Raw genomic sequence first — 19,247 nt, 5'->3', positions numbered from 1 at the left:
AGATGTATATGTGTGCTTTAAGAAAAAAATTAGAAGAAGGACCATGGCCCTTGTATAGTCTAATCCCCCTTGACTCTCTAGAATGTGTGTGGTAATGGAGGGGCAAAGACTTCATGAATCATCACTTTGGTATAGAGAAATAATTTCACCTTTTCTTCAGGATATGAACAGATGAACTTTTTAATCCCTTAGAGTTTGAATATAGATTTGACCAAAATAGTAAGATTAGGAAAATAGACTATGTGGCTAAACAATGTTTGATACCTTGGTTAATTATAGCTTACTGCGATGGGAGAACAGGGATCTAGGAAAGGAAGGTACTTTGGTATATATATAAAATAACCATCTGCAGTCTGGGAAGCCATCCCTCAAGGAGTGGAATTTGAGTTATATTTTCACACTCGGACATGCTGGGTGCTACCACGAGAATAAGGCCTCAGATCAAATATGGATCAGATGACTGATAAAGTTATTAAAGGTTTGTCACTTGAAGAATCCCAGGCGAATCATCCTGAATAATCTATAACTTAGCAGTCAGCACCTTTATGATTAAACTAAATGAAAACTTCAATCTCCATATTAAGTAGGTAATATGATTTCAAGTCCCTCACTTGCTGAGTGCTATGCCCTCTGTGGTGGTCGTTTTGTCACACGACTGACTAACATTTGCACAGCTGCAGCTTGGGTTCTCCAGAGCAATCTCAAATCTCCATAATAAGCAATGGATTTCATTTTTTACTTCAGGTTTGAGCCTGGAACTTTGTCCTGACGCAGTCTCTCTTGGAGGAATCAAATTTGCCTTCTTGAGCCAGGATTATGAATTCAGGAGTGCAAGATGGTCCTCTCAAAGATGCCTTTCTGATTTAAATAACCCCCTCCAGGTTAGAAGCGGTGGAGACTAAAAATGGCAAGAAATGAGGCTCTTGGCAGGTGTGAGAGAGGAACAGCTCCCTTGCCTTATGTCCTTTTTCTGGTGGGCAAGGGCATTCACTCTGACTTTGTTTTAAAGTGCCTGGAGCCACAGAGCAGTTGTCAAAACTTAATGATATGTTACCCTAAGAAAGATGGATTCCAAGGTGGACCTAAGTAAATGAATGTGTGACCTGTGTGCTGGCTGCTGCCAAATGGTACTCACTTCCCTTCAAGGGCAGGCAGTCCTTGTCTGCAATAGAAATACTCCATACTCCCTTCTCTCTTCTCTGTTCCTGTGGCACGAATTTTGAAGGATCTCCTTTATGGTCTCTCCTTGATCTTGTGAATACCTAGCTATCTTTCCTGGGTCACCGTTTCCCAAAATTCAGCTTTTCTTCCTGCTCAGTATTTGTAGAATTGATTTCCCATCTTAGCTCTTAAAGGTCTTCGTCACACCAAAGTCTGCTTCTCACCTAAAGGGTCACTGATCGGATGTGCCTAGAGCCAGATCCAGCACTTTATTGTGTATGAGAGCACTGTTGCCTGTGGTTAACATGGGTCCAAGGATCAGCCCTGATAGTCTCTTTTTGACCCAGTTTTAAAAGCCTGTGTTCATTCACAGTCAACACTCATCTAAAGCAGTAGCACTGTGTGTTCCAAGGTTGGCATACAATATGGTACAAATATAAACTGAACGATGCTTGTCCCATTCATGTCAATGGAGAATTTCTTTCAGCCAAATTACAGTTGTGTGTCTGTGTACGTGTGTGTGTGTGCATGTGCACGTGTGTGTTTGCATTAAATAAAACAAAGGGGGAGGGGTCATTTATAAAATCAGAGAATTTGAAAGATATTAAAATTCTGCCACTTCTTTTTTTATCTTGGCAAAGTGTACTCTAGACCATCCTTGAGACAAAAGTGGGTATGTCTTTTTAAGATGCATTTACAGGTTCTGTAATCTTAGAATCTCATTTGTTAGTGTTTCAACGTTGCTTTGAAATTGGGTCTTTACATCAGGACTAGCATTTATAACACAGACAATTACAAACTTCGTGATAAAAGCCATTCCTTGGGGGGACACCTGGCTGGCTCAGTAAGCGAGCATGTGACTCTATCCAGTTGGGGTCGTGAGTTTGGGCTCCAGAGAGAGCCCAATTTTATTTTACTTAAAAAATTAAATCTTTCAAAAAATCCATTTCTTCATTTTAAACAATCTTTTTAAGAAGATTTTCTTCATTTATTTGTGTGTGTGTGTGTGAGAGAGAGAGAGAGAGACAGAGCACAAGTAGGGGGAGCGGCAGAAGGAGAAGCAGGCTCCGGCTGAGCAGGGAGCCTGATGTGGAGCTCGATCCCAGGACCCTGGGATCATGACCTGAGCCGAAGGCAGACGCTTAACCGACTGAGCCACCCAGGTGTCCATTAAAAATATCTTCTAAGTAAGAATTTATTGAGTTTAGAGGGTGCTTTCTTGAACACCATACCTAAAATTTTTAAATATAAAATTACATATGGTAAACTAAGTCTTAGAATTGGAAATAAGATAGAATATTTGATTAGAAAGGTAGGGGCAAAAAATTCAAAACTCCCACAGCTATGAAATATGCAGTATTAAATAAAAATTATGAAGCATATTTTCATTAATGACATCAGAAGGCTGTTTTTATATCTGTTCAAAATGGATAGTAACTTGACCTCTGCAGATTCTCAGGGAAAAATACTAAAAGTGATTTGAACGTAGGTCTAATTTGCTCGTGATCTTTCTCAAATGGGGGCTCCATTAGAATCTAATTTAATATCACCTAATATCTTTTCTTGAGAATAGCTTTTGCCTTCCTAGAACTTGTAACCAAAGTCATTCGTCTGGTATTTTTCTTTTGAGTGCTGTTAAATAAGTCTAATACTTTCTTCTCGTGGAGGTTTTTCTTTTTTGAGAGGTGGTGATGGAGGTGGGTAGTCTTCAGGCTCACAGTCTGCTGTTCTGTTTCGCCTTACTCAGTTTCCCCATTTACTTCCAATATCACCACCTCATCTTCAGCTTCCAGTTTTGCAACATGGAAGCCGTTTTACATGTTTTTCTTTCCCATCTGTCACCGCGCTTGGCTCAAGTCCCCTTTTGTTCTCTTCTCAGGGCCTTTATCCCAGCCTGGGGCTGCTTTACCTTACAAAAGGAATGACCACAGCATACATCGCCTTCTTTTTTAAAAAATTTTTTTTCTCTTTTGGCTCACAGACGGTTGGTGTTTCCCGCTCCACCACTTACTGCAGAGCCAGGGATAAATTATTTAACCTCTCTAAGTCTGTCTCCTCACCTCTAGAAACCTATCAGGGTTGTTGTGAGGATTAAATAAGCAATCCACATAAAGCATTCAGCTCGACGCCTGCACATAGAAAGTGGGCAAGCATTTCCTATCATTTTTATTTTAGAAATTTGGAAAACGCAGAAAACTACATAGACAAAAAAAAATTAATATCCCCTGAACTCTTACTACTCTGAGATAACTGTGATCAATATTAATATATTTCAGCCAATGTTTTCCTCTCACATGTAGTATACAAACTACTTTGTAATCTGCTTTTCATTATGAACATTTTCCCACATAATTTAGTGTTCTTTCATAATTTGATTTTGAACAGTTGCGTTGTATTCCATTGCATGGATGCCCAATAAGTCAATCAACCAATTTCAAGACTGATTTTGTTATCATGAATAACACTTTGATAAACATGTTTAGACACAAATCTCTAGGCTCATCTTTAACTTTTTTCTTAAAATTTAAGTTCCTAGAAAGGCAATTACTAGGTAAAAGCTATAAAGTGTTTTAAAATTTTATTACATTTTTTTTTTCGTTTTCTGTCCAAAGACATTGTCCAATTTATACTCCAACCACAGTGTAAAAGACCAGTTTTCCTTTCCTTCAGACTTTTTACTTTCCTTCAGACTTTTTATTTGTCTCTGTGCTTTAATTTTATTCAAGTGCATTTTTTTTTTAAGTAGGCTCCATGCTGGGTGTGGAGCCCGACACAGGGGCTTGAACTCACGACCTTGAGATCATGACCTGAGTGGAGATCAAGAGTCAGGCTTTTAACCAACTGAGCCACCCAGGTGCCCCCCTCAAGTCCATTTTATTTGTTTGTTTGTTTGTTTGTTTGTTTAGAGAGCAGGATGCAGGGGAGGGGCAGAGGGAGAGAGACTCTTAAGTGGAGCCTGACTCGGGGCTCAATCTCATGCTGTGAACCGAAATCAAGAGTGAGACGCTAACCAACTGAGCCACCCAGGCGCCCCCTCCTCCAGTGCATTTTAAACTCAGCTCCAAGCACGTTCTTTCTCAAACAAGATGTGATCATTTATTTCACTCTAAGATGTTCAGTATTTCCTATTACTAACTACTACAAATCAAAACGCTCTGGTTTAACAGGGAGTTAAAACTTCTATACCTGCCAAGCTCTCTTTTACTCCTAGTTTTTATCAACTTCATCTCTTAATATTTCTTCCTATGAACTCACATTCACTACTTTCTAGATTGCTTTTCTTTCCTCCAGTAAGTACCTCTTACCTCAAAACTGATCTATAAACTCCAGTGATTTCTTGATTCTTTTCTTGTCCCTGTTCCTCAATTTTTCTTCCTAGAGGCCATTTAGCACTTAATATGGCTCATATAGTAAATAAATATGTTAATTTATCTCAAGACATGCATGCATGTTTTTTTAAATTGCTTTTTGAAGAGTGTTTGTCCCATATTTCATGTGTGTGTTTTGTGTGCACATTAAACTCGCAGGTTCCTTTATGGCCGAGGTTTGTTCTCGCGGCAGCGGCAGCTCTAATACACTTTACTCAGCAGACACCCAATAAGATGGAATTGGCTGGCTGACAGGTTTTTAAGATGAATCGTGAAGCATTTAGTAGTGTTTAATATACTTGCACCCCCCATTCTTTCATATACATTGATTATTTCTTAAAGAACATACCACTGTAATAGTAAATAGTTTTTTTTAGCCTAATGACCAGTATCACCATTCTACCTACTAGGTTTCCAAATTTAGACCCTTAGTCATTCTGCTTTTCTTTTATCCTTTTGAGTATTTTTTACAGGGTCTGCTCTGGCCCTTTACTGTCTTTCAGACTGAAGTTGGCTTCTGTAAGAAGGTACACTGGCTGGGCACCTTTTGTGTCCTGCCTCACAAGCTTTTAGTTCATCTCTCCAGCTGCTAACCATCTGCTCAGGTGTGACCTGGGGAACCTGGGAGCTCTGCATCTTCCACTCTGCCCTGAGGCTTCTCTGCGATCCCCTGAACAAGTACAAACTTGAACTCGTAGACAGAGTGAACTTCTGCAAGGCAGCCCTCAACTGAGGGGCCCAGTTCTGGGGTATGGTTCACATGACTCCGAGGGTCCCTAGTGGAAGCAAGCCCATTGCCGAATGAATTAAAAAAGACAAGGAGGGAGAAGATCAAGCAATTATTAAGAGGAGCACTTTAAATAAAGCTTCATATACAGCTCTGTATGTGAAGCACGTAATTTGCTATTTTGGCATATAAATGACGATTTGGGTTTAAGCTGTTTGCTTTAGTAAAATAATGGCATCAATGATAATTAAAGAGTAAGTGTTGTATAGTACCATTTGCCGGTAGAAAATGACTCCTAGGCTCTATCTGGAATCATGAAAGCAAGTTCAGACTGCAGGCAAAGAATTATGAACTATCAGAGGATTTTCTCCAAAGTCTATCTCAAAGTACCTGATTCTTGGATATAGTCAAGATATTAAACTTCTTTGGTGCAAAGCACTGAAACAGATATTGGGCAAACTCAAGGATGTGTAAGTTATAGTTCTTATGTCAGCCAAACTGGGTAACTAAAATACTTACCCTATACAAATACCTGTATAAACACTTGAAAGACTGTTGGCTGCTATTAGGTGTTCACTAACAGAATTTGTAGCATTTGAGCCAAACTTTGAAGTATGCGAAGGACTGGCCAAAACCAGTAAGTTCTCTACTTTTAATCGAAGTTATTCCAAACAAACAGAATGGTAACAGTATAAATTGCTGGGAAAAGTATAAAGTACCACACAAATGCAAGATACTGATAATGGTAACAGTATTATTGTTTCTGGAGTGGTTGATTATAAGAACATGCAATTTAGGATTTAAACTTCCAGTAGTACTTCTCATTGATTAAAGAATAGGTAAGTCATCTTAAATTTTAATTTTGTTTTTCACTTTTTTAGAATTCCAGTGAAAATTTTAAATTTTTCTTTGTATTATCTGTTCCTTGTGGAATAATTATAATCTCAGTTAATAAGATGACAGCCTGGTGTTGTGTTAAGGTATAATTGACATATTAGTTTCAGGTATACAATATAATGATTTGGTATTTGTGTATATTATGAGATGATCACCATAATAAGCCTAGTTAACATTTGCCACCACACATAGTTACAGTTTCTTTCCTTGTGATAAGAATCTTTAAGATCTGTTCTCTCAGCAACTTTCAAATGTACTGTACAGTATTATCAACTGTAGCCACCATGCAAAGCATGATATCCGCAAGACTTACTTATTTTATAACTGCCATTTGTATACATCGAGAGGGTCACTTCAGTATAAAGATGATTTCTTGAAATATCTTGACAGAATCTAGTATGTTTTTTAAGCTTTTATTTATTTATTTGACAGAGAGACAGCCAGCGAGAGAGGGAACACAAGCAGGGGGAGTGGGAGAGGAAGAAGCAAGCTCCCAGCAGAGCAGGGAGCCTGATGCAGGGCTCCATCCCAGGACTCCGGGATCACGCCCTGAGCCGAAGGCAGAAGCTTAACGACGGAGCCACCCAGGCACCCCCAGAATCTATTATTTTGCTAGAGTTGCTTTCTCCCTGTTCCTCCTGAGAATCTTTCCCAACAGAAAGAACTCTATACATGAAGTTGTATTGTTTAGAAATAAAATGCTGGGATGCCTGGGTGGCTGGCTCAGTTGGTTAAGCGTCTGACTCTTGGTTTCAGGTCATGAGCTCAGGGTTGTGAGATGGAGCCCACAGCTGGCTTTGCACTCAGAGCATAGTCTGCTTGTCCCTCTCCCTCTGCTCTTCCCCCTGCTCTCTCTAAAATAAATAAGTAAAATCTTTAAAAAAATGAAATGCCAAAATATAACTCCAATGTAGTAAAAAAAAAAAAAAGAGAGAGAGAGAGAGAGAGACCCTTTTCAAAGACCTATACCATGATTTTAATTAGAAAAGTAAATCAGTAGACAGAATTGGAAGGAAATGTGTATGCTTTCAGTAATAGAGAGTATACCAATATCTGTAAAATGTGCATTTTACTTTACTTCTGGTACCTCATAGATTATCTCCAAGGAAAAAAATTACAGACAGATATTACACTGAATAGCAAGGTGGTATGAGCCTAAAAATAGTTATTCAGCAGTGTGACTCTTCGTTTTCCAGTGTCGGGAGAAAATTGTTATTAAGTTCTAGAATTAAATATGCTGTGCTAATGTGCTGAGTCCATTTACATTTTATGGAATAATTTTATTTGTTCTGCACTAGATGGCTGGCAGAGAAATTGAATAATGTTTGGTGATATTTTAAAATTGTAATTCCATCAAAAACTGACTTATGGAATCTAATTGTAAATCTGGAAATAAAAAGTATATGTGCTGGGGCGCCTGGGTAGCGCAGTCAGGGCGTGATCCCGGCATTCTGGGATCGAGTCCCACATCGGGCTCCTCGGCTGGAAGCCTGCTTCTTCCTCTCCCTCTCCCCTGCTGTGTTCCCTCTCTTGCTGGCTGTCTCTCTGTCACATAAACAAATAAAATCTTTAAAAAAAAAAAAAAGTATATGTGCTGTATTTGGCCACTCTGAGGACGTATAACTTTTCCCCACCGTTGCCCAGGAGACTTTCCCTGGGAAGTCAGTTGTCGTCGTTCTGGCAAGCTTCTCTTCATCTTAAATTGTGCTAACATTTAAAAGGAAAACTATGAAGGTTACAAAAAATATCTTAAAGATAATTCTTAAAAATTGCAATAATAAGAGTACTGAAACAATACAGAAATGTGGAGAGTAAAAAGTGAGTATGTTCTGCAATTGGAATATAGCCCACAGTATTTTCTCCCACACATATGCTATTACAGAATACGACATATACATATATGTATGCTTTGCATAAAAAGGATATACTGTCACCGGTATTCTGTGACTTTGTTTTTTAACCTTAACTGTATTACCATGACGTTCTTCCCTGTCAGTACATACAGACCTATCTCATTTTCTTCCAAAGGTTATAGAGCTGTTTGACAAAGTAAAAAAAAAAGACAAAACACAACAAACCCCTTTTGATGAGTATGTACTGTATATATGTGTGTGTTTAACTCAAACTTGTCTTAAACTATGCAATTAATAGCTGTACAGGAATTTAAAAAAAATTTAAACTGTGTGGATGGGTCTTCTAGGCACATATCTCAGAGATAATCCTTTTTAACAGTTTCTTTTATTTACATTTTCAAGTGGTTGTGAGTATAATTTTAAACAATATACATATACCTTTATTTGATCAACTTCAGACCCTGTGTGTATGATGCAGGACTGCACTGCAAGGAGGTGCCAAACTTGGCATTCTTAAGAGAGATGTTTTAAGAATTTCAGAATTCCCCTGATTCATACATGCCTCTCTGTCACTTAATTTCTCTCTTAAAGTTCTGTTTAATTTTTAACTGTGTTTCTAAACTGGGAGGGAGAAGAGTATGCTTTCTCCAGCCCCTCAGCAGAGCCTATCAGAATCTTTGGGGAGGTCTTTTTCAAAGTACACATGCCTTCTTCCTACCTCAAATGGAAGCATGCTTACCCGGTTGAAAAATCACTGCATGTAATTTCAGAGGTTACTAGTTAGGAGTGCTTTGCACAGATTGTGTAGCAGAGAAAAAACAAGTGAAGAATTATATATATATATATATGTAAGAAATATATATATATATATATATAGAGAGAGAGAGAGAGAGAGAGAGAGAAGGGTGCGCCAAGACATTGGTAAGCAGTTCTTTTTTCAGGTTAAGGGGCATCATTGTCTTAGATCTCTTCATTCTCTGTTTATCCCATCATTCCATTATCAGCCCCAGCAGAGGACTCTCCTTTCCGTTCACTTCACAAGAGTTCCCGTGGAAGCATTAATGAGCACAGAACATCAAAGCAGAGATGTGGATGCCTTAGCATGGTGGGCTCACTGCTGGGATGAGTGACTGGCTCCTGCATTCTGGACAAGGGCAAGTCAGGTTTATATCCAGTAAAATTACTATCCTGGGGCCTTCAGAGTTCAGTGGAATAGTTGAAACTCTGAGTATTAACTCTTTGTATGCCAAACCAAATCCATCATCTTTCATACCTTTAAACCTGGTAGAAAATTCCTACAGGTCTGTGAGTCTGTCTACTTGAAGATTCATCTTACTTGGTAGAGTGGAATCTAATAATGACAATGATAAGGGTATGCTTGTCTAAAGGGTTGGTTTCATGGTGCTTTGAGTTTCCACTACAGAACCTCAGGGGAAGTAAAAACCCGGAGATGAGAAATACTAATGGGGTTCTCTACCTGTTTTAACTGCAGACTGCAGCTGAGTATGTAAAATCGAGACTCCCAGAGGCCCTTAAACAGCATCTTCAGGACTACGAGAAGGACAAAGAAAATAGTGTTCTGTCTTACCAGACCATCCTTGAACAGCAGATTCTGTCTATTGACCGAGAAATGCTAGAAAAATTGACTGTATCCTATGACGAAGCAGGTATGTTTGTCTTTAACACGCGCACCACACACACACACACAATTTTTCTCCCTGCAGAAATGTCTTTACAGACTTTGGTTAAATTGAGGCCCTTTTCTGAGGTGGAAGATGAAGGGCAGACTGGATTCAAAAGTATATAACATGGATTAACAGTAAGTTTCTTCTCTGCAGTTTTAGTATCAAAAATTTCATCAAGAGACTTCTAAAAATGGCTCCTAAATCCCTTTAAAATTTTTGCTCTTTTTTAAATGGAATTTTTCTGGCCTTTTATCAACCATGCACTCTTACTGATTTAATCATTAAAAGTGTCATTTCAGTTTTGGATTCCAACTAAAAACTTTTACATCTGATAGTCCCAGGATTGTTACTTGCTTCAAGTATTATTTTTTAATTTCAGAGATTTTATTTTCTAAAGAGGTACCCTTTTTCTCCCTGGAAGTTTCAGGCTGAACTTGACTTTCTTTTCCTTTAGCTCCTCAGATGAATTCTCACCCCTAATACCCCAATGGAAACTTTGACTTACTACCTGCCATAGTTCATCCCATCTAAGGGAGTTTCTTAATGAAGGGACGGACAGACCTTCTTATAACACCCTTTTAGATTATTACAAGGTCTGTTAGCTAAAACCCAATTTTAGTGAAACCAGTACAGTATTACTTGGAACTTTAAAATCTTTAATAAAATTAAACTTAGGAGAAATATCCTGATTAAAATTGTCATTACTTACCCCTTTCTCCCCCCAAATAGAGAAAATATAGGAAAATAGATTGCTAATGGTCAAACGTTGGTAGTATTAACCCCCATTTTAATACCAAGAACTTCTGTTTTTAGTTTCACAAGGAAGTTTTTAGTTTGCATTTTATTTTCTTCCTCATGATCTCAGCAGTCTCCGTGCTGACATTCGTAACATTTGATTTCAAGCTTGAAGAGCAAACAGAAGAGCAAATTTAAAAAGCAAACATCACGCTACATATGCCTAACCACTACAGCAGTTTTCTAGCTACCAATCCACTCCCATTTACATTCCAGCCTCTAAGCCCTTACATCCCCGTCAGACAGGACCCACACTTCTAGCCCGAGACATTTCTACTCCTTCTCATTCTCTTTTGCTTATTAATTTTCCAGACACATTGGCTTTCTTCTGCCTATTAGGTGGTTAGTTATTTGATCTCTGTATTTGTCTCGTTTTTAACATTCTTTTCTTTAGAATTCACATTTATCTCCCTCTCATCCCTAATGAAATAAAAAGGAAGGCTGTGATCAGCCCAATCAAAATAATATAAATATTCATAGACTCTTAGAGATCATAGAACTCATGTAGTCCACCCACTTCCTGTTCCCATAACCATTTTATGCTGAGAAAACCGGGACCCACAGACCTGCCTGAAATCACACAGAGAGATGTAGAGCTGGGACTCCAGCCTCCTAATTACTAATCAAACTGGGTTCTCCCCACACTCGGTTTCTCATCCCCTCAGAAGGCATTTGTTGAATGCACAGCAATATCCTAGGCGGTTGGAAGACAGAGGGAAGAGTGTTGAAAAGGTGGGGAGGAATCTGAGATGTAGAAAACATAGATCTTGCTTAAAGTCCAGCTGGGGAGATAAAACATCTGTGTATGACTCCTGGAGAAAAATTCCGGAGGAGCTAGGGCATAGGCACGCTCTGTCGTAGCTACACGCTATCAGAGTTAAACTGAGGGATGTGGAGTAAAGGAGTCGTGAAAGTGGCTTAGATTTTCATTTGGGGCCAGCATTAGTTTAAACCCTTAAGGACAAATGATGAACACGGTTTTATGAAGAGAAGAGAGACACAGTCTGTGTGGACGAAGGGGCCCAAGTGGACACCAAGATGACAATGAACATTAGCCCCAACCTCCTCCCACTCACTGGTAACTTCTTCGGGAATAATTGTGCACTCATCGGCACTGTTGGTAAGCAGCTGCTAATCTGCAGAGGTGCACTTGTACGTGGGCTTTCGGGGCAAATCCTTTGACGTGGAAGTGATCAGTAAAGCCTGCAGTGTGAAGCAATGGGAAGAATACAGAATTGGGAGCTAGAGATCTAAACTGGGGGACTTTTCCTCTAGCTTAATATTGGTATGATCTTTAGCAATTTAATCTCTTATAGCCTCTGTTTCTGCATCTATGAAGTTGGGCTAGTAATATCTCACAGGGTAATTATAATAAAACAGCATGTTTGGGGAAGTCCTTAGAAATCATATCGCAAATGCTGCTAATGTTGAATGAGAACAGATTTGGATCTTGTCTGTCCCTCAGACCAGTTTAAAATACTCTTAAGAGTGTTTCTTGGCATGTGATGTTCGCAAAGGCAGAGGGAAATTTTTTAAAAAAATGAAATTTTAAAAAATGATCATCAGATGCTTTGAGAAGTCAAGCAACATCTGTTTGTTAAATCACCTACTCTGGGCACAATTTGCCCTGGGTATTCCTGCATGAGGTGACACATTTTATGGGGACTGAGTATATGTATATGAATAAATGTCACTGTGTGTTGTCAGATCAAAAAGTCACTGCCTCCTCCATTACCCATGTACTAAAGATTTCATATAAAGAAAGAAGAGAAAATACAAAAAAGATATTGCTATTTAACAGAAAAATATTTCATCATTCTACAAAAGAATTGGGATAGAAAATTGGTATCAAAAAAAAATATCCAGTACCTTCAGATATAAGCATCCTATACTAAGACACTCATTTGCTTCAACTGCGTAGCTTCTCATGCTATCCCAGCTTTGATGTTCTTCCATTCTTCATTCAGCTCTCCTAGTTCAAGGAAGTAGTTAATTGTTAATTGGACACTAGCCTGGTCTCTAGAGAGGTTAATTTGTCTTTAATGCTCATCCACTGATAAATCAGTCTGAGTGACTTAATGACAGTTGCCACCATCTGTGGCTTCTAAACTTCTAAAAACCAATTAATGAAAAAAAAATCCTTAGACACTTGTCTGAAAGCATTGGCTTAGAACCTTTCCTCCCTCCCTCCTCTTTCTTAGTCTTTTCATCTCAGCATTCTCTCTTTTCCTTTAAGTATACATGCCTTAATGCTTTACTCATCCACAGTTCAAATATCCGGCAACCCGACGTACCTGAAATTTAGCAAAGAATTGGGCAGTAAGGAAACACCACCTGCAACCATACTGTGTTGCCGAATTCATGGACAAGCCTGTACAACAGAGGCTTTAGATTTTCACCTAGAATCTATATATGTTTTATTTAATATTGTTCTGATCAGTTAGTTATATTTTCCAATGTGCTATTTTCTTTTTTAAAATTCTTTTTCTGACTTTGAGTGTTACATTTTTATTGCAGAAATAGAGATAGGAGAATGGTATAAGGGAATAGTGATTCTAGCAATATGGTTGATATTCTGCAGCTTTATATTCTGCTTTCTTTACTTAACATTGGTATGTCAGGGCTTCCTCATTATCAAACATCTTTACGTGAAGATAACTTTGACGGCCGCACAATATTCTGTTCTTGAAAGTACTACTCACTAAACATTCTCCTACTATGTTGGACATTTGTGGTTTTTGTTTTTCCTTCTGCTATAATGAATAATGCTGCAATGAATATGGCAGGCATTTGTCTGCGTTTCATATTACTCTAGAGAATAAACTTTAGAAAACATGAGTTTAAAATTAGAATTTGAAGGTGGGGGAAGGGGGTGATAACTGGAGCAGAGACACTGAGGGCAGTAAGGAATATGAGTAAAGAGTAAATCCACAGAAACCCTTAGAAGCAGTTGTCATATTCCCAGCATTGTACTACACTCTGAAATCAGCATTCATACTCTATATTATAGAGTTGACATCATTGATCTTCATAGTAATGACTTTGATTCACAGAGAATGTTAGTTATATTTTGTATATAAAAATGGGAATTGTGCAAACCAGTTTAGAAAGATTTTCATCCAAGTGGTTTATGTTTAAGTTTTGACAGGAATAAAGATGTTTTGTGGTATAATAGAAAGAGCTCTTGGAACCAAAAAGACCCAGACTATATTCTAACTCTACTGCAACCAGGTATATGATCTTAAGTAAGTCACCAAACCTCCCTAAGGCCCATTTTCCCATAAATCAAAGGCACAGGGGCACCTGGGTGGCACAGTTGGTTAATTGTCTGACTCTGTTTCGGCTCAGGTCATGATCTCACGGCATGAGATCAAGCCCCGTGTTGTGCTCTGCGCTCAGTGAGGTGTCTGCTAAAGTTTCTGTCTCCTCCCCCACCCCTCCCCATGCTTATGCTCTTTCTATCCCTCTAAAGTGAATACATCAATCTTAAATAAATAACTACATCTTTAAATAAAAGGCATGAACAGGATCTCATAGATGTCTTCCATTTCTAAAACTGTAACTGGTCTCTTGACACTGGAAAACTCAGGTTGCCGTCGTTTCTGCAATGTTGTATGTAGCTTCATCTTAAACCTCTGTTTGCTCTGTTGCCTTTCTCTTCTCTTCTCACGCAGTCTGTGTAACTTGTACAAAATATCTGACTAAAAAATAAAAAATAAAAAAAGCCATCCTTCAGCTTTCTAGGCATCTGCACGTGAAAATGCCTAGACACACTTTTGTTAGTGGAATGAGGCGTGAGACTGTAACAAGAGTCAAGGAAAACTAGGTTTTGGAAGGAGAGGTTCTGAGCCATCATTCGTGGATCCTCATTAAGACAGCTTAGATATTCTTATTAGCATTTATTAATACTAAGCAAAATTCAGAGTGAGAAGTAAGGTGTATTTTGCATTTGATCTATTAATGTTTTTATTTGGCTTGAAGTACAGGTGCATACACATTTCAATAGGTTCAGTTTAGCATAGAGACATTTACAATAAAAGCAGTGGCATGATTTGAGAAGAGATCAAAATAGCACTTCACACCGTCTCACAGAGCGTGATTAACATAAATCTTCTAAATTTGTCATAGTGGGCAAAAGTTAAAGGGCTGAAATTGCAGGAGAGGGAATCTTTCCTCGTATTATTTATTTTTGTGCTGGTATATTATTCATATTTCTCTAAATAATCTCAAGTTGTTTTTAAGAGCTTTTTGGTTTTTTAGTGTGGGCGTAAATAACCTACATATTCTCGTTAAGGGTAAAGTAGCACGGCTTGTGATTTCTTGTCTTTGAGGGCGTTGTGAGGGGAGTAGGCCCAGTTATTTGAGAGTGATATTCTCTGCCTCACACTCAGGAACCCTCAGGCATGGGAAACGGGAGTGAAGAGCTGCCCCCCTCCTCCTGGGGAACAGCCGAGTGCACCTGCAGTGGGCGGCCTGCCCAGGTGTGCCAGCTTGCTGCGGGCCACGGACGCAGTTGCCTAAGTTGCTCATCAGAGCTTCTCTCAGAGTTAAACCTAAGGCCAGGGAGGATTTTATCTCTGTTCTGACAGTTCACTAGAAACCCATATAGCTTTCCGACGAGCATATGTTTCCACCTCGTAGAAAGAGCACTTACAAGTAGGAAGTGAACCAGAGAGTGCAGATGAGGGAAGGAGAGAACTCAGCTGGCTGTTTATTGTGTTCATTTGGGCCTCAGTTAAAGCTGGGGACCTGCAGATCCATTTACAAGTGTCAGGCAATCACAACTTTCCCAGAGGAGATGAGAAAGAAAGAGCAGCATTAATTTTTCAGCCTTTGCTGTGAGATTCCCTGATGCAGCTCTGCATTAGAAATTCCCGGGAGCTGGACCCAAGCAAAGCTACCTGCCGTGAAGACACACCAAGTACTGTAATGTACGTTTTGGAGAAATAGCTTTTAAAAAGGGTGGACAATGTGCTCTAAGCAGTTGAGGAAGTAGCCGGAGGGTTACCCCCTATTGAGCTTATTTTGTTCTTCTTAAAATAGACGGTACCTTAAAGTTACACCTACGATTTAATTGAGCCATTAGTGTCAGAGTAATCAGTGATCTCAAAAGGAAAGCCGTTTACCGTCATGGGGAAAAAATTGAACACCCATCGGGAAACCAAACCCAGGAAAGAGACTGTGAATTATTTAGGGCCCTTTCAGGTTTTCTAAGAACATAAAAAATGCAGTAAAAGGCATTTGCAGGAAGTTCTTCACTCTAACAAATAGAGTGAATTTCTCAGTATGTTTCTCCAACATGTCTTGATGGAAGGAGTAACATTAAGGTTTCCTTATGTTATATCTTCAGTCAGGACCTCATTTCTGGGCTCAAAAGGTACTGTAGCCAGAGCCTTGATGACAGGATTTGGAAGAAAGGGAAAAACCGGGACCCAAAAGAAACTTATTAAGAGAAATTCAGTATTCATTGTGCAACCTCTGATATCAACTTCTGAGTTTGTTTTTTTTTTTTTTAAGTAGTCCATGGAGCCCAACACTGGGCTTGAACTCATGACCCTGAGATCAAGACCCTAGCTGAGATCAAGAGTCGGACGATTAACCGACTGAGCCACTCGGGCGCCCCCCAACTTCTGAATTTCTATAAAAAATTAAATCTGTTTTATTTTTCCATGCAAGAGTAATAGAGATACATTTTAGGACTTTTTTTTTTTTAAAGTGGCAAGTAGAAAAGATAATCTCTAATTCTGCCACTTAAACGTAACCACCGTCTTTAGTATAATTACGTCTTTAGTATAATTACTTTCACTCATTTTTCTCTGTTGGGTTTTAGTTCTTTATGCCCAATTATATATATATATATTCACTTAAGACTGAAATGTAGTCATATTTCTCCATGCTCTTATAAACTACTCAGAAAAGTAATTGGTAATGGTTGCATAATAACCTATTGAGTGAATATGCCATAGTTACCATTCACATAACCTTTTACTATTTCCAGCATGGTTCCTCCCTTTTTTATTCACGTTTCAGTTCTCATCACCATGTAGAATCCCTGAATTTGGAGGTCTGTGAATAGATAAGAATGGTAGTATTATTAACAAAACAATAATGAGGACTTTTGTAATGCAGCCAATTATTAGTCACATAACAGTGGGAGCAGAAGATTAAAATAGCAAGTTAGAATCCACTTATAAACTGAGAACTTCTCTCTGGTCGAGGATAGCAATCTTTTTAACCATGCTAATTTGAATTTCAGTTATACTTCTTCCCTTCCCCCTTTTTATCATGGATTTCAAAAGCCGAAAGATAAGGGTCAGGGAGTAATAACAAAGTGACTTTGCCGTCTACAAACTAGAACTCTAGGCCATGGATGTTGGAAAGTATCCGAACATGTGATCCACGAACCCTGGGGCCAGTCTCCATTTCTGTGATGGGACATTGCACCTCTCTCTGCTTGCTTTCTTCCACTGTTAAAAAGGACATTACATTAGGTATTTTCTTCAGTTGCTCTCAGCTTTACCAGTGTGTGGTTCTGTCTTTAGTTCATGTAACATTCATTGGTTTATTCATGTATTCACCCTGTAAACATTGAGCTCCTGTGAGCCAGGCATGGTGCCTGCCACTGGGAATGCCCAGATGACTGCGTGGCCTTCGCTGCAGGTATGTGGGTGTGCAGAGATAGCAGGAGAAGCATAGAATTGGAGGACAGTGCAATCCGTGCTGGAAAGGGTGTATTTGGAGGACAGTGAATGTGTAGAGGAGGAAGGAATTAGATTTGGGATGAGGAAATGTTCTTAAATCAGAAAATCATGAGAGAATCCATAATCCTCTTGAACCGTATTGTCAGTTGCATTTTTAAAGGCAGGGTTATTGTGACTAATGCTTTATTTCTTCTTTGCTTCCTGTGATTTTGTGCCAGTACCTATTCTTGCCCTCTGCCATAGCATCACCTTCCGCATTTTACTCTTTTTTTTCCTTTAAGATTTATTTGTTTATTTGAGAGAGAGAGAGCACACGCATGCCTGTGCAAGTTAGGGAAGAGGCAGAGAGAGAATCTCAAGCAGACTCTGTGCTGAGCACAGAGCCCCACACAGGGCTCCATCCCATCACTTTGAGATCACGATCTGAGCCAAAACTGAGTCGCACACTTACCTGACTGAGCCACCTAGGCACCCCCGCCTTCCATATTTTAAGTGTTGCTCTCCAACTAGTATTAATTCGTTTACATTAATTAGCTTACATCAATATATGTCAGCATTGCCTGTTTTCTTATGAGATCTCCAAAATTTAAAGAAAAGATAATTCAGACTGAATTTTGTAAAAGCACGATGATGGGGAGTTATTTATTTTTTTTAAATCATGTTCTCCAACTTCGTCTTGCATTTTTAACAGAAAGTCTCATATTCACTCTGAAAAGACATTGATCCAAATTTTGCAGTGTGCAGAATAAAATTTTAAATTTTGAAGACTTTGCTGAGAATACTGGAACTGCGGGCTAACACTGAGATTTAGAATCGGGAAGTGCCACCTCTAGTGATTAAAACATTTCAGTGGAGCTGTGTTTATCTTTCTAATCAAGTTGTCATTGTTTGCCACAAGGGAAGTAATGTTATTACCTGCTCTAAAGTGGTATTTGATTACGAGGACTGAAGAAAATGTGTACACTTCAGAGAAAATAATTGTACCAGGTGGTCACAATTTAGACTGCATTGGCCAGGCAGAGACGGGCTGCTGATACTCTCTGTATCTCTTCCTCTCTGCACTATTGGAATTTTGCAACCAAGATTCTACAGACTTCGTTGGAATGCTTGTAATAAATTTTAATGAGATCCAAGTTAATTGTAAAACCTTCAGTCTGTAGGGAAAAATAGGATAGTTTTTAAAGTGCCAGAATTTCTAATGTACCGTGACTGTCCATTTGCAGTAGTGAGATGTAAGCAAAATGTATCCTCTGGCTGACTTTCAGACTCGGAAGATCTGTAATCATAGGCAGCTGGACTGCTGTTTAATGTCATTTTGCAAGACTGTTAAATTTAATCTTTGGGAGCTACTAGACACTCTGAAGTTTCATTTGGTAAATTGCCTCCTGAAAGGCACTGTTTTCAAGCCACCCTCTGCCCGGAGGTGTGTTTCTTTCTTTAGTTAATGTCCTTGTCTCCTGGCTGTGTGGCTGAGGCCATTTCTGATGAGGCCCGTGTGAAGAAGAATTTCTGCACGACCTCCCCTCCAAGAAGCGCCTGAATGTGCTCTTGTAGGTCTGTCATCAGTCCAAGGGAACTGTGGATCAACCACAGAGAGATCACTGGGACAGTCCCCGCTCATCCAGCACACACATATGTCCACTGTGTACCGGGCTCTGGCTAAGCGCTGAGAGTCTAAGAAATGGGGAAGGACAGTCTACTTAGAAGTCTTTTCCCTTTGAATTTATTGCTAATGTTGACTGTTGTCTCTATAAATTCATCTTCTAGTGAGACCTGTGTCAAAATGACACCTTAACTGGCTCCTTCCTGAGTCAGAGCTTTCCACTCCTTTGATCTCAGTCCTCCTCATTCAAGGAGGTCCCACGCAAACGGCACTCTTGTTATTTATATCCTACTTGCTTCCTCAGAATTTGATTTACATACAATCAATATAGACACACGTACAATAATGGTGTTACAATAAAAATAGAAAAGCAAGGCCAAAAAAGAGAAGGCAGCAAAGGTACTAACCCTGAAGAATAGACAAAATAAAAACATTTTTCAGTGGGGCAACTTCTCTT

At 39.1% G+C, this 19,247-nt stretch overlaps 1 protein-coding gene across 2 annotated transcripts in view; it reads left to right on the top strand.

Moving 5' to 3' along the window:
* The window catches only part of PPM1L (protein phosphatase, Mg2+/Mn2+ dependent 1L), a 305,665-nt gene that overhangs the window by 197,628 nt on the left and 88,790 nt on the right, over positions 1-19,247 (top strand). For both annotated transcript variants that reach the window (XM_002926824.4, XM_019807613.2), the window contains exon 2: positions 9,499-9,673. In XM_002926824.4, the coding sequence (XP_002926870.1) occupies positions 9,499-9,673 (175 nt within the window). The remainder of the gene's footprint in view (positions 1-9,498; positions 9,674-19,247) is intronic.

The sequence above is a fragment of the Ailuropoda melanoleuca genome, chromosome 1, assembly GCF_002007445.2.
Source record: "Ailuropoda melanoleuca isolate Jingjing chromosome 1, ASM200744v2, whole genome shotgun sequence".
Classification (NCBI taxonomy): domain Eukaryota; kingdom Metazoa; phylum Chordata; class Mammalia; order Carnivora; family Ursidae; genus Ailuropoda; species Ailuropoda melanoleuca.
This window is presented reverse-complemented; position numbering and strand designations above follow the sequence as displayed.